The 16353-nt window shown below is 44.8% G+C and overlaps 1 protein-coding gene across 4 annotated transcripts in view; it reads left to right on the top strand.

Annotated features, from left to right (window-relative positions):
• The window catches only part of BDP1 (B double prime 1, subunit of RNA polymerase III transcription initiation factor IIIB), a 259767-nt gene that overhangs the window by 212595 nt on the left and 30819 nt on the right, over nucleotides 1-16353 (top strand). For all 4 annotated transcript variants that reach the window (XM_029574553.1, XM_029574582.1, XM_029574572.1 and 1 more), the window contains 2 exons: nucleotides 4773-4962; nucleotides 6753-7023. In XM_029574553.1, the coding sequence (XP_029430413.1) occupies nucleotides 4773-4962; nucleotides 6753-7023 (461 nt within the window). The remainder of the gene's footprint in view (nucleotides 1-4772; nucleotides 4963-6752; nucleotides 7024-16353) is intronic.

Here is a 16353-nt window from a genome sequence, read left to right on the forward strand (position 1 = left end):
TTCCACGTCGCTCCCGGAGAGCAGTTCTCGCTTGGGCCCATGACTCCCTCACTGGGGGCCATGCTGGCTGTAAAGGGACTTTAGACTTGCTGAACCGATTCTACTGGTGGCTGACGGTGAGACAGGACGTCCAAGCTTTTGTAGGCTCGTGTCCTACCTGCGCCATTCAAAAGCCGCTCAGCGGGAGGCCTAGGGGCCTGTTGCAACCATTACCTGTCCCGGTGGAGCCTTGGACGCACATCTCCACCGACTTTGTCATGGATCTCCCCGCCTCAGGAGGTAACTTGGTCATTTGGGTGACCGTAGACCGATTCTCCAAGATGGCGCACTTTGTTCCATTGCCAAAACTGCCTTCCGCACCTGACCTAGCCAACCACTTCACTCAGCATATCTTTAGACTTCATGGTCTCCCGCAGGATATAGTCTCCGATCGAGGACCACAGTTTACTGCTCGATATTGGAAAGCGCTTTGCAAATGCTTCAATGTGCATCTGAGCCTTTCGTCTACGTTCCATCCTCAAAGTAATGGGCAAACGGAACGAACTAACCGAATTTTGAAGACTTTTCTCCGTTCGTACGTGAATGAACGACAAGATAATTGGGCCATGCTACTCCCGTGGACGGAGTTCTCGTATAATAATCATACGCATGCTGCGACTGGAAGTTCGCCCTTCCTCGTTGTTTATTGGAAGCAACTTCAACCACCCTTGCCTTCACCTGAACCTAATGCACTCCCGGCAGTGCAACTTTCAGCCCACCAGCTTCTTTCCTTGTGGACGTCCATCCAGGGAAAGATCCGTAAATCCGCCTAGTCCGCCAAGAAATGGGCGGATAGGCATTGTCAGCCAGCACCCATCTTCCTTCCAGGAGACCACGTCTAGCTTAGTACCAAAAATCTACAGTTACGTGTTCCGTCTCGAAGACTAGCTCCGAGATTCTGTGGGCCTTTTTGCCAAACGAGTGGGAGCAGTCTCATACCGATTACGCTTGCCCTCCTCCATGCATATACATGACTTGTTCCATGTGTCATTGCTGAAGCCTCTTGTTCTATCCAGATACCACTCCCGGGCTCCTGAACCATCGGACCCTTCAGTACCGGACGACGTTACGTATCAAGTACGTGAGATCTTGGATGTCCGGTTCCATCAACGACGCTGGGAGTACTTGCTTGCCTGGGAGGGTTGCGGACCCGAGAATAATTCTTGGGAACGGCCCGTAACATCCTTGACAAGGACTTATTACGGCAGTTCCATCTGGACCACCCAGGTAAACCCGGACCGGCTAAGAGGGGGCGTAAGAGGAGAGCACCACGGCCAGATCCTTACCTCCAAGCTCCTGGACCTGTTCCCGCTTCTGGAGGGCTGGTTTGCAGCCTGTTTGATGGCTTCCCCGCAGGGGCCGCGCCGCTGGGAAGCCTCCCATGGACATCCTGCTCCTAGGCATGCGCGCGCGCCACTCTGACGCTTTTCTAGGCCTTTTTCCGCCAAGGGTGATTCCGCCCAGTTCCTGACGTCAGACGCCGCGGCCTTGATAAGGTTCTTCCTTCAGGTTTTCAAAGGCCTTGAGGGTCTTCATGAAACCTAGCAGTAGCAATGGCACACTATTGCCAGGGGATTTGTGTCTTCCCTTCCATAGATGATTAGCTGGTGACAGAACCTTCCAAAATAGGGGAGTTGGACTCTTTGCAGAAGACAGTTCAGCTCCATCAGTCACTAGGGTCTATAGTCAACTTTGCCAAGTCAAACTTCATTCCTACACAAAGAATCAAGTTCATCAGGCATGGGTAGACTCATTGGAGGAGAGAGTTTTCCTCCCAATGGGACCAAGCATTTTTGTCTTTTTTTGGTCCAGAACTTATAACATGGATTCAGAAAACACTATAGTACTGAAACATTATTATTATCATTAACAGGTACAATACTTAGGGGATTTGACAATGGCCAACAATACCTTCTGATTTTACTAGACCTATTGTCTGCTTTCGATACAGTGAATCATGCAATATTATTACAAAGACTTAAAGAAATGGGACTCAGCGGCATTACCATACAATGGTTTGAATCATACTTACAGAACTGATTTTACCAAGTACAGATAAACAATAAGTTTTCAGAAAAAATCAGGTTAGAAACGGGAGTACCTCAGGGATCAGCACTTTCAGCTATGCTTTTTAATATTTACATGATGCCACTATGTCACCTTTTAGCGGGATTGGGGATTATTCATTACCTTTATGCGGATGACATCCAATTGATTTTACCAATAACCGATAACCTAGACAAAACTTTTAAACTAGCAGCCATGTATTTAAACATAATCAACTCAAAAAATATTTCTCTCCTCAGGCTTATAAATCCTCTCTATGTAAGCATACAAAAAAAACCAACCACAGTATTAGAGGAACCAATCTCTCACACTCTCTTCATTTAAATAATATCGAAATATTTATGGGAAATCGTATCAGAAAATAATGTGCTCTTACAGTAGTCTGGCTCTTGCCCACAAAGGGCTGCAACCAGTTTCGTGTATATGGCACTCACGATCACCTCAGTTGCTCTTTCCCAGTATTTTTTGTTTTTTTAAAAGACTTCAATCATGCATATTGTGTCACCAACATTAAAACCCTTTTCAATAGTGCTTATTATCAATCACTTATAACTACTTATCTTGAATGTTGCCCAACACCAAAGTGCTCCAATCTTTTGTTTCACTTTCTATAAATGCTGTCCGCCGCATTGCACACACAGTTTCTTTCTATGGTGTGTGTTTTGCTTTCCCCTGCGCTTCACTCACTGTTCAATGTCCAAGGGACCATCTGTCTCTCAGTGCCACTTTCCACCGCGCCACACTAGCGCTTACTCTTACCCTACTCCAGGTACCTGAGAGAAACTCTGAAAAGAAAGCAAATAAAGATTGACAAGAAATTCCAACCAGGGAACTTACCCCTCGGAGAAAGGAATGGGAGAGGGAGAGGAGACAGGACAGCACTGCCTACAAGCCAATAGTAACTCCCTAAACCTCCAACTTTTTTTTTTGTTTTGAAATAACTTGATCCAATCTCAGAGTCAAATAAGAGAAATAGCAAAGAGGAGGAAGTATACTCCAGACAGGGAAAGCCAAGATTCCCCTATGCCTATCTGCTGGAGTCAGAAAGATACTGAGGACTCACAGAGGGTGCACTGGTTTTTATGTCAGCACCCTCCGAAGCCTTGTCTGACTCCATCTGCTGGACGGGGGACATAACCCACCGTCTGGACTGATCCTGATACATACTGGGAACTTCAAGTTACATGTAAACCGATGTGATGTGTAAATCGAACTCCAGCTGCGATGGAGAAGGCACAGAGAAAGGCAACCAAAATGATAAAGGGGATGGAACAGCTTCCCTATGAGGAAAGGCTGAAGAGGTTAGGGCTGTTCAGCTTGGCGAAGAGATGGCTGAGGGGGGATATGATAGAGGTCTTTAAGATCATGAGAGGTCTTGAACGAGTAGATGTGACTCGGTTATTTTCACTTTCGAATAATAGAAGGACTAGGGGGCATTCCATAAAGTTAGCAAGTAGCACATTTAAGACTAATCGGAGAAAATTCTTTTTCACTCAATGCACAATGAAGCTCTGGAATTTGTTGCCAGAGGAGGTGGTTAGTGCAGTTGGTGTAGCTGGATTCAAAAAAGGTTTGGATAAGTTCTTGGAGGAGAAGTCCATTAATGGCTATTAATCAATTTTACTTAGCGAATAGCCACTGCTATTAATTGCATCAGTAGCATGGGCTCTTCTTAGTGTTTGGGTAATTGCCAGGTTCTTGTGGCCTGGTTTTGGCCTCTGTTGGAAACAGGATGCTGGGCTTGATGGACCCTTGGTCTGACCCAGCATGGCAATTTCTTATGTTCTTATATAAAAACAAACAAATAAATAAATGTGTCATGGCTAATTCAGTCCTGCTTGTCAATGGAAAAGTTTGCTTACTGTAAACCAGGTTCTCCGTAGACAGCAAGACGAATTAGCTGTTCTTAATATGTATCCGTCTCCTGGAGAGTCGACTACCTAGCTAAAGCTAAGCTCTACAATCCATTGAGGGGTTCAGAGAGATCCCATGCATGCACAATAGTAAAGCTTTTCTGAGCTAGAGAGAGGGGTATGTATGTTCAATACTGTCAGATAGAGTCACCCATTTATATTGGTTAAATCATCCTGCCTTCTATGGAGAACCCCATTTACAGTAAGCAAACTTGCTTACTCCGTAAACAGAGACCTGGAAAGGGAGTGTGGCAACTCTGGCATTTTGCTTTCTATTATTTTTCTTTGTTTCACATAATAGAATACTTGTTTTATTCTCATATTCTCCACTGAAAATACTACAACCAATAATTACCATATGAGGCGGTTACTACCCCTAACTAAGCTACATATTCAATTAGATGCAGTTCCAACACTGCTCTCTACATTAATGGTGGGGTGGAAGGGAAATAGAACTTAAAGGTACTAAGAGCCAAGCGTAACAAGTAAGAGGGAAAAAAAAAAGTGCATAGCTTGCTGGGCAGACTAGATGGGCCATTTGGTCGTCTTCTGCCATCATTTCTATGTTTCTATGAAAGGGCACACTTTATAAGCTGTGCTGTATCAGTGACTGTGACTCTACTAACAGCTAATCAAGCCTTTGCTTTTAGTGTAAGAAAGTATTAGATGAGATGATGTATACTATTTCCTCACTATTTGTTGTCTTCATATATGGAATCTGAAACACTGGCTTTTCATGTTTGACTTTCTCAGCAGTGGATCTTGTTGCAAATGACTATCCAAAGGAGGAAGAAACCATCATTTTGACACTGGTGGAAATCCCAACAGTCCCTATAGATGGGTACCATGATTCAGGTGCTGCACTGCCTCTGGGTTCAGAGCATTTGCTACTAGCCCCGGTGTTTATTAGCCCACTTAATACAGGATTAACTGAAGGACAGAGGTAAGAAATAAACCTAGCAGAGTAAATACCATCTGATTTCTTCCTAAAAACTGTTGTCTGCTCACAGAGATGAATGGCAGAATGCAGGACTGGCTTTAGCACTGGTGGTGCTCTGTATGAGCACCAGGAACAGCACCCTCCCTCCATCATGGGGGTGGGGGTGAAGGCTGCACATCCCTAAAGCTGACCCCTTCCTCCAACACTCTCTGTCACCCTCATCTTCCATCCCTCCCCCATCTTTCACCCAAGAACAGGAGAATGCAGCCAGCAACCAGCACTTCTGATCTACTCCTACTACTGGCTCCTCTCTCTCCAGGGTGGAACTGAGAGAGTAGAGCCAGCAGCAGCAGAAGGAGGAGGATAGATGCACTGGGCCACTGGCTCTGCTTTCTTGCAGGCTATAGGCAGAGAGGGGAGAGCTGTTTTTTTGTCCCTCCAAGCCAAGTCAGGAGGCCGGGCCTTTAGAAGCTGTTGGGCCCTGCAGGCTAGGTTGAGAGGTGATTGGGGTTACAGGAGCATCAGCTCTTCATTCTCAAGAGAGGGTCAGCAGCTCTTCTTCAGCTGCATTGGGAGGGGGCCAGTGATGCCCTCTAAAGCATGGTGCACTATGTGACTGCACATGTCATACACCCGAAAAGCCATTCCTGGTAGAAAGAATGATGTTTTGGAGTGAAAATATTGACTGGCAAAAGATAAAAAGACATGCAGTCAGCACTTGAGTAAGGCATCAATCAGTCTGAGGTGATAACGCCAAAATACACAACTTCGTCTTCGGCCAGCCAGTTCAATCCAGATGCATGGATTTGTGCTCCCCTACCAACAAATGGAGTCAGAGAACAACAGATGTGCTGATGTCAATTCTTATAGGGTCCTGTGCTGACCTCAGTCTGCCAGTATTCTCTGTCTCCTGCAGATGGTAGGCAAGCATCCTGTGCTGTGAGCTGAGGTCTGATTAAGTCTGGTATGTAGATAATGTTATACTTCCTATGACTCCTAGAAGGTAATTGATTATACAGGGAAAACAAGATTATATATGCTTATATTTAAAGGAGCATTTTTAGCAAAAGCATTTTAAATAATTTCTCAGTTTAAACAGAAAAATAAAATCTAAGTGATTTCAATTCTTTAATTTTATTTCTGAGAAGAGATACAGTAGTTGTTGAAAGTGTTTAAAAGTGCCTCCTCCTTAGTCTCCCACACCATTATAAATGTAATAAATCAAGGGCACTGCTATCCTGGTCTTTATGAGCCCTCATATAGGAATCACACTGATACATGGAATATCTGGATTTAGGATGAACCAGTGAAGAGTAGACTCTGAGAAGGTGATACATTTTTTTAAAATGGAAACAAGACTATCATAAGACAGATGTAAAATGTTAGTACAAAAAGAAGACCTAACAATAGAGCTAAAAGAAGAAGTAATAGTGCCAAGGAGCAGATCTTTGTGAAATCCTGATCATGAGTAAGGTTTGGACATGTCATAGATGAGATAGACTAATTTACAATCTAGTTGCAGTGATTCCACCACATATAAAGTTAAAGTTTCTCCTTCTCTTTTGGGGGTACATACTGTGCTTCAGGCAGCCTTTAAAACTGAGGGGTTTCATGGTATCTGTGACTGGCATGACCATTGCCCTAATCATGATGTGTTGGATATTCTTGTCAAACAGGAATTAAAATGTTTATAAGTGAATGGAACTTGGATTTCTTTAGCTTACTTTCCTACAGAATTCAAGAGAAAGCAAAACTTTTTTTTTCTTATTGTCATGTGTTTCTTCAATACACAGCACTGAATCTATGACAGCTGCTCTTGAGAAGTATACCTCAACATCTGCTAACCAGTTAAGCCCCTCAGAGTTCCAAATGGCAACATCTATGATGTCGACATGTGAGCTCAATCCAATATCTAGAAAAAGAATTGCCTGTGATCCTGAAGAAAGTGATATGCCTCCTGCCAAGAAATCCCAACCCTTCTTCACCAAGCAAGATCCTAAGGAAATTGATCAGGAAGAGAGAGGAAACCAACAAGGACATGCATTTGAGCTACAAGTGTCAGAGGTATGATCTTTGAGAATGCTAATGTTTTACATATTACAAAATCTTTGTAAATCACATTCAAAAATGCTTACCATGTTTTCAGAAGAGAAATTTTTTTTCTGCATTCAAAGTGCTTTTCACTGGATTTTCTTCTAAAAATGCCAAGTATGGGAACAGTTGACCATTTTACAGATGACTTGGTGTGTTCTTTATATTTAAGAACAAAGGACTTGCCACACTGGGTCAGACTAAGGGTCCATCAAGCCCAGTATCCTACTCCCAACAGTGGCCAATCCATTTCATTTTTCATTTAATTGGCGGCCAAGACAATGTACAATAAAACATTCATAAAAGGTACATTGATACAAAACATACTTAACTACAATAGACAGGTCATATACAAAAATACATAGTGTGCTCTGGAGACATGCTACTGCTTTTGACATTGAATTATAGATTAAGTGAGAGTAAATTCAATCAGTCAAAATTTAGCTAAAAGCCCACTGCATAAGAAAATCCTTAAATGTTGTTATAAATGATTTACAACAAAGATTCAGCTTTAGGTCAAGAGGAAGAGAGTTCCACAATGAAGGTGCTGCTACAGAAAATGCCAACTCTCTTGAGATGACAAGTGAACAGTTCTGTTAGAAGGTACATCAATCAACTCCTGCTGGGATGACCACAGTTGATGAGACAGATGGTACACTTTCAACAGTGCATGTATCTGAGTTTAACAGTTTAAATATATTCATGCCCAGGTCACAAGTACTTGGCAGGATCCCATGGGATAGATAGATTCCAAGCTGATTATCCCAAGAACAAGCAGTGGATTTCTGCAACTCCACCTTAATAATGGTTTATGGACTTTTCCTCCCGGAACTTGTCCAAACCATTTTTAAACGCAGCTACACTAGCTTTCACCATATCCTTTGGCAACAAATTCCAGAGCTTAATTATGCATTGAGTAAAAAAATATATTCTCTTATTAGTTTTAAATGTATTACTTAGTAACTTCATTGTGTGTTCCCTAGTCTTAGCTCTTTTCTCTATACCTTTTCTAATTGTACTATATCTTTTTTGAAATGTAGTGACCTGAACTGCATACAGTACTTAAGATGAGGTCGTACTATGGAGTAATACAGAAGCATTATGATATTCTCTGTTGTATTCTCCATTCCCTGTACATACCTGGATCAGTCCAGACTCCTGGGTTTTGCCTCCCCTCCAGCAGATGGAGACGGAGAAGTTTTTACAGACTCCGTCGTATACCCCTGAGGTGCCACCTAGAGTCTGTCAGTATTTCTCTGTCTCCAGCAGATAGTGGAGGTGCAATCCATAGAGTCTGGGTTTTTACCTTTGTGGTTGTTTGATTGGTTTGGATAGTTATTGAATTAGGTTTTGGTCAGAGATCAATTTAGGCAGGCTTCTGGCTCTTACAAAAAAAAAAAAAAAATCTGAGTTTACTTCAGTTTTCAGATAACCTTGTTTGAAGGCACAGGAAGTTCATTTGAGCCTCTCAGGGTGTTGGCAGGTCCTGGTGGGACCATCCCCCCTGGTAGCAGAGGCAAAGAGCAGGGGGTTGAGGACCCGGGGACTGCTACAGCCGGCAGGTGATACCGGGGAGCTCACTCACCCGCAGCGGACAGCTCAGCACAGCCTTCGAAGCTCTGAAAAAAAAAAAAAAAAGGTAAAGTTTGCTTTTTTTCTGGTCAGCCAGTTTAGCGTTCTCTTCAGCTTCTCTCTGCCTGCCTTACCACCGCGTCTCGGCTCGCGTGAAGGCCCCTGCCACCCGGTTTATTTTTGGCGCGCTTACTTCAGCTGCTCGGAGCTAAATTTAGACCGAGGCTATGCCTCGTGGTGTGGCCTGCTCCGCGTGCAGCCGGCATCTGTGCAGACTGTGTCTCGGGAGGTGAAGGGACCTCGGGGAATTCCCGTGACAGCAGCGGTTCTTCAAGGTGCCTGGAGCCTGGAAGTCTTCCAGCTCAGCCGCAGCAGCCTGAACCGTTCCGGCTCAGTGCAGGGATGGAGGCCATTTTTAAACATTTCAGGGATGCAGAGAAAGCTGCACTGGATGCCCGGAGCTCCCCGCCTTCTCTCTCCTCGCCTCCTCTCTCCCCGCGACCGGGGCCCTAGGTCACAGGAGGATTGGGCAGATATTTTGGATGCTGACCCTGAAGGGGCCTCGGATGGGTCTCCTTCGTCGTTCTCCTCGGACTTGGTGAAATTCTTTCACAAGATGTTCAAGGCACGAAGAGCGTCCAAACGCAAGAGGTGCAAGGTCTCTGAGGTCCACTCCTCTCGTAAGCGTCCTAAGTCCTCACCGGTGGGGGGCCGTCTAAATCTAAGCGCCCTCTTAGATCAGTGATGGTCCGAATGATTCGTCTTCGTTCAATCTCTCGGAGGGAGAAGGCCCATCTCCGCAAGACCCTCAGGGGGTAGATGCAGGCCAGGATGGTCAGCCCCTGGTGCCCAAGCAGGGACGCGCGTCTGCGGTGGATGGTAATGATCCTAAGGTGGTACGCTTGTTCCAGAGAGAGGAATTGGGTCTGCTTATCCCAAGTATTCTGGAGAGCTAGGAATTGAAGTCCCGCAGGAGGATTCTGGGAGCGGTAGATCCTGTGATGTTAGGTCTAAGGGGTCCGGCGCGCTCTCTTCCATTTCATATGTCTGTCACTGACCTCTTGTTCCAGGAGTGGGACACTCTGGATCTAGGTTTGAAGGTCAGCCGTGCTATGGATAAGTTGTACCCGCTGCCAGAGGAAGCGCTGGAGCTGCTCAGGGTACCCGAAGTGGATGCTGCAGTTTCTGCAGTTACTAAAAAGACCACCATCCCAGTCACGGGAGTGACGGCCCTGAAGGATTTGCAGGACCGGAAGTTGGAGGTACACTTAAGAAGATATGAGACCTTGGCCCTGGGAGTGTGGGCGGCCATGTGTAGCAGTTTTGCTCTGCGGGCAAGCCTGCGTTGGGTGTAGTACTTACAGGCTGTGGCGTCCCTTTCGGAAGCTGATGCGGCTCAGGCGGCTTGCCTAAAGGTGTCAGTGGCTTACAGTGCGGACGTGCACTGTATGATCTCCTATGCATGGTGGGACGAATTATGGTCTCCGCTGTTTCAGCCCGTAGACTCCTTTGGCTTCGGAATTGGTCGGCAGATGTCTCCTCCAAGGCTCAGCTGGGTTCCTTGTCTTTCAAGGGAAAGCTGCTCTTCGGCCAACAGTTGGAGGACATGATCAAGTCTCTGGGTGAGAATAAGGTCCACAAACTGCCAGAGGACAGGCCCAGGAGCAGGAGCTCTTTTCCTCAGAGGTCAAGATTCCAGGGGAATCGTCATTTTCGGAACTCACGGTTGTCTGGATCCTCCTTTTGTCAGGCTCCCAGCTGTGTCAGCATTCCTAGAACCAGTTCTTTCGTGGCCGACGGCCGGTCAGAGATGAACCTCTGAAGCTCACTGGAACCATGAGAAGGGAGTGACTCATCGTGAGGGTCTCTTATGCTGGTTCCAGTGATTTCAGATTCTGTAACAGTCTGGTCTCCAGTTCCTTCAGGAGGAGTTCCAAGAAAAATAGCTCCTTTTTCTTCACATTGAGATGCAATTCCTTTCTTTTCCTGGGCCTCTATTTTCATGAAGTTGTGAAGTGTTTGCATCAGGCCTTTTTTCTATGGGGCTAAGTGCAGCTCCATGTTTCTCTCCCTGGAAACTACTCCTGGGAATCCAGAGCAAAAGAGAAGAGGATTGGGAAAGGAGGATATCCTATGGTTTCAGTTCTATCACTTTTAGACATTAAGGTCTCGATATTGAAAACAATCTGTTTAGGTAAGTTAGCCAAATAAGACTTATCTGGATAATTTACGTGGAATTTTCAGCAGCACAGCTATGTTGTGAATATCCCTGTATTTGGCGCTGCTCAGACCTGCTATATGGCAGGTCTAACTTACCATATTACTTAATAATATGAATATTGCTACTTATTCAGCTAAGTTAGCTGGATAAGTAGTACCACCTCAATCTGCCACTGCCCTCCCGTAACATATCTGGCTAAGTGGCGGCCATTGAACATAGTCGGATATTCAGCAGCCACCACATAATTGGATGTCTGACTTAGCTAGGTAGCATTTCAGTATCGGGCAGGGAGGGAGAGTTGGAGGACGGGGAATGTTCTTTTAAGAAAGATGTTTATGGTTTGATTGTTCCATGAAGAGGAATGTTTTTCCATATTTTCACAGTCCCTAAGGACACTGAACATAGCAAACGTCTGTTAGCGCCAAATACCATATAATGACGAGTTAAAGAAACCATCCAAATTGTTTCCATGGCATATATATCAGTTAACGATTTGATTTCTGTGTAATGGATTCTCCGGAGATAAGTTTTAAAAGTGGTAAGACTATGGCAAGTCTGTGTCCCTTCCTGGCTCAGGAAAGGGAAAGCTAAAAATTCTTAAGATGGATGTATTAATTTGTGCTTGCAACTAAGAGGACTACTATTCCTGTGGAAGGAGACCCTACTGCATTTGTCTCAACACATACTGGGAAAATTCCTTGGAATGGTCAGCAGATTCAGTTTCCAAAACAAGGTGGCCAAATGTTCCTTCAAGGGAAATCTTCTTTTTGGAGAAAATCTAGAAAAACTGGTGAAAACCATGGGGAGAATAAAAATATCCTATATTGCCAAAAGACAAACCTTAATGGATATTGTGATAGGCTTGGAGCCACTTTGGGGATTCTAAGCATGTGATGCTGGACCTGGGCTGGGTTTTCAATTTCATCTAGAGCAATTTCTTACCCTCTCAATGCTTGGAGAACCTGGGAGTTCGGTTATACACTGGGGAAGGCCAGATCTGGTTGATAGACATTAAGGCAGGGGTCAGGAACCTTTTTGGCTGAGAGAGCCATAAACGCCACATATTTTAAAATGTAATTCCATGAGAGCCATACAATATGTTTAAAACTAAATACAAGTAAATGTGTGCATTTTATGTAAGATCACACTTTTAAAGTACAATAAGTCTCTGAAAGTATTACACCAGGCCTTAAGACACCAATACATCTCCTATTAGGACAATGGACCAAGTCAGGCTGCTATAGAGTCCTACACAGAAACTACATGCCAGCAGAAAACCTCACCTGAATCACGTGCTGTCCCTCACCTAACATAGAATAAAGAGACCAAAACGCATAACAAGAAGCATGCAGAAAAAACTGAATTGGAAACTGCAACAAGCCAGAGTCTCTGTATGCAGTGTAACAAAGGAAAAAAGAAACATCACCCATCCTTATAAAACAAATCAAGAAATATAAAATCATAAGCAGTAAAACTGTACTAACAAAAAGAACATATTTCGAAACAGCTGATGAGTGGAATATCCAATAATTAAAAACTCATATAAAACATTTCCAGATACCAACAAAATATTTCAAAATAGCAGACACAAAGACCCAGTAATGAAAAATAATAAGGATACAAAAATTTTTTTGCTCTGCATACCTGGGAACGTTTGATATCCAGGTGTCCTGAGATTGTTCTGAATTAGCAGGAGGCGGGGTGGTTTGCTTGGAACTTTCTCCTCTCTCAGTCACATATCAGCGCTCTCTCTCACACTGGCTCTCAATGACACACCTATACACACATGCTCTCAGTACTCACATATACACATGTTTTTTCTCTCTCACTTATATAGGCTCTTAATTACACATTTACACATATGCTGTCTATCTTTTCACGCTTACACACACACACACAGGCTTTCAATCACATAAATACATGCTGTCTTTTTCTCTCACACACAGACTCTCATTCACATGCTTACAAACATGTCCTCTCTTTCTCTCATTTACACACAGGCTCTCAATCACATACTCACATGCTCCCTCACCTAAATCAGCTCTCAATCACACACAGACACACATGGTCTCTCTCTCTCATTTAAACACAGGCTCTCAATCACATACTCACATGCTCCATCACCTAAACCAGCTCTCAATCACACACAGACACACATGATCTCTCTCTTACTTATACACACAGGCTCTTAATCATACATACACATGATTTCTCTCACACACAAAGGATCTCAATCATACACACATACTCTTTCACACAAACAGGTTTTCAATCACAAACTTACACATACAGGTTCCCAATGGTAAACTTACATTCATGCTCTCTTTCTCACAGGCAGGCTCTCAATCAGACATACTCTCTTTCACATATACAGGCTCTCAATCATTCACATACATGCAATCTCTCACTCACACACACAGGATCTCAAACACACATGCTTGCTTGCTCATTCACTCTCTCTCTCCCCCACCCCCACCCCCACCCCGGGAACTCGCGGCAGCAGCAGCCTCCTCCCAACGCTAACCTCCTTCATTTTCAGCCCTCGCGGAGGCGGAGTCCCATCGGCCACGGTTGAAGCTCTTCATTTTCCTCCGAGCCGCACTGCAGTCTTCTTTTCGTCAGACACTAGCATGGCCTCTTCTTCCCGCGCACGCACCTGATGCTCACCCTCTTCTGGGCCGCGGGGGGGGGCGGGAAGAAGAGAGCACGCCGGTGCCGCTGACTCCAGCTGTCCTGCCGCGTTCCGCCCTGGCTGACAGCATTTTAAGCCCGGGCGGAGGAGGACCGGGGAGCAGCTGGGTCAGCGGGGGACTGGAAAGTGTGGCGACACTTGTCTGCGAGCCAGATGCAGCCCTCAAAAGAGCCATATCTGGCTTGCGAGCCATGGGTTCCCGACCCCTGCATTAAGGGGTCAATATTCAGCAGCTGATTGGCTACTTGGATATGCTTATCTGGCCAACTTAACTGGAATATTCAGTGGCACAATAGTACTGCTGAATATACCCAGCTATCTTAAAATTTGGCCAAATAGAATTTTGCAAGATAAGTCATAAAAAATAGCATGTAAGCCATTTAGACGGATAACTGCAAAGTTATCTGTCTAAATGGCTTTTAAATATTGACCCCTGAGGATGCAAAAGTTGCAAAACCAGATGCAAGGTTTATTGTGGATTCAGAGAACATAAGAACATAAGAAAATGCCATACTGGGTCAGACCAAGGGTCCATCGAGCCCAGCATCCTGTTTCCAACAGTGGCCAATCCAGGCCATAAGAACCTGGCAAGTACCCAAAAACTAAGTCTATTCCATGTAACCATTGCTAATGGCAGTGGCTATTCTCTAAGTGAACTTAATAGCAGGAGATCCACTTTGTGGATTTATCTCAGATACTGGGTTCCATAGCAACGGTCTTGGATTTGATTTCTTCAGCAAAGGCGCACATGAAATTTGTGCAGAGGGCCTTACTCTTGAAATGGTCTCCTTTGACTCAGGTATATTCCATCAGGCTCCCTCAAATGACATATCCAGGGAGAGTTTTGCTTTGGTAGCTGGTACGCAAGAACCTGCAAGTGGGAGAGGATCTCAAATTTTGAGTCTCCTATTTGGGTAAAGGTGATTTTGAATACTAGTTTCTGGGGCTGGGATGTTCACTGTTGACGTATGGCTCAAGGCACTTGTAATCTATGGTTTAAACGTTTTTATTGAATTTTCCAAAAAGAAACAATACAACCACCAGAGGGGAGTGATTCCTGCACCCCTCCGGACAGCAAAAAAAACCATACATGACTTGTAAACCCTCCAACCCCCATCCCCCCCACCCCCTGCCCCAAGGTTACCGTAAGGCACTTGTAATCTAAAAGAATCCAAGTGGTCCATCAGTTGGTTGGAAACCAGAGTGATAAGGAATGCACTTCATTGCTCCCATTCTTCAGACTTAGGTGGTCGGATTGTCAGCCAATGCTATGGCAGTGGTCTAGGTGTTTTCCTGAGGGGGGAAGAGGTAGATCTGCTGTTAAACTGAGTGAAGAAGCATATAAAAGGGTTCTCTGCCATTCATACAGCGGGAGTAAAAAATGTATAAGTGGATTTCCTCAGTCGCAACAGGCTAAACCCCAGAGAACAGAGTCTGTCCCAGGAAGCATTCTCCCAGGTTGTGTCCAAATGGGGAGAACCAGTGATGAACTTGATGATGTTCAGCAGTGACACATAGTTTCAAAGATTTTTCAGCCAAAGAAAGGTAAGAGGATCATCCATTTTGGATGCCCTGATTCAATACTGGCTGGCTCACGGTTGTCTTTAGGTGTTCCTAAAGACAACCGTGGAGACAAATGTGGAGAGTACTGCAGAAGATTCCCAAGCATTTGGGGACTAGTGTTTTGGTAGCTCCTGATTGGCCAAGACTTCCTTTGGTATGTAGATCTACTGAGGATGCTGGATGAGATCCATTATTGTTGTTGACTCATGACAGGGGCCTACCATTCAGGTGCCTGGTGGTCCACAAGGATTGGTTTTGTCTTATGGCTTGCTTCTTGAGAGTGCTCAACTGTCAGAGAAAGAATATTCTCAGAAGGTTGTAAATACTCTTTTGTGGTACAAGAAAGTTTCCACATCCTTGGTGTAAGTCGAAGTTTGAGGTTTGGTGCTCAGTTAGGAAGATCTTGGTGAGAGGAGCTTCATTGCCAGCTACCTTACAATTCTTGCAGTGGAGTTTGGATAAGGGTTGGCTCCTAACTCCCTAAAGGTGCAGGTAGCAGCTATTGCCTGTTACGAATACTGATTAATGATCAGACCCTTATCCATCTCATTTGTATGTGTCTTGTTTTCTTCAGGGATGAAGCATATTTGGTCTCCAGTGAGAGAGTCTGCACCTGCCTGGAATCTGAATTTAGTGTGGGACATACCTGGTTGCTCATCCATTTGATTGTTAAGGGTAGCAGATATGTGAGTCCTTGATGCTGCAGTCTTGAGGATGGACCCCCAAGGCCTACCCCGGCAGCTGGTGAACACACTCTGTAGCAGGACAGTCTGGAACTTCACCTTTACCAGCCACCTCCCCTGCAGGTTGAGCCCTTGGATTCTGGCAGCCGGCAGGACTTAAGCGGGTCCCTAGTGCAGAGAAGATAATGGAAGTCTGAGAGCACACAGAGGTCAGGGCAAGCATCAGATTAACAGAGTCAGAGACAGGCCAAGGGCAGGCAGCTAACAAGAGAGGTCAGCTCTTGGCAAGGGGCCAGATCTAGGCAGTAGATGATTGTGGTCAGACCCAAGCAAGACGTCAAGATCTGAAGAGTCAGGCCAAGGGAAGACAGACATACTGGAGACACTGGACAAGGTGGATAGGAGAAGGCGGGTCTGGACGAAGCAAGGTTAGAAGACAAGGCATGGCAAGTCTGTCTCCATCTGCTGATTGAAAGGACATAAACCTATACATATGGTCTGGCAGGACTCAAGGAAAGGAAATTATCAGGTAAAATATTTCTCCTTTTATGGAAATAAGTGGCTAATCATAA

Source organism: Rhinatrema bivittatum, chromosome 1, assembly GCF_901001135.1.
Source record: "Rhinatrema bivittatum chromosome 1, aRhiBiv1.1, whole genome shotgun sequence".
NCBI classification, from domain to species: Eukaryota; Metazoa; Chordata; class Amphibia; order Gymnophiona; family Rhinatrematidae; genus Rhinatrema; species Rhinatrema bivittatum.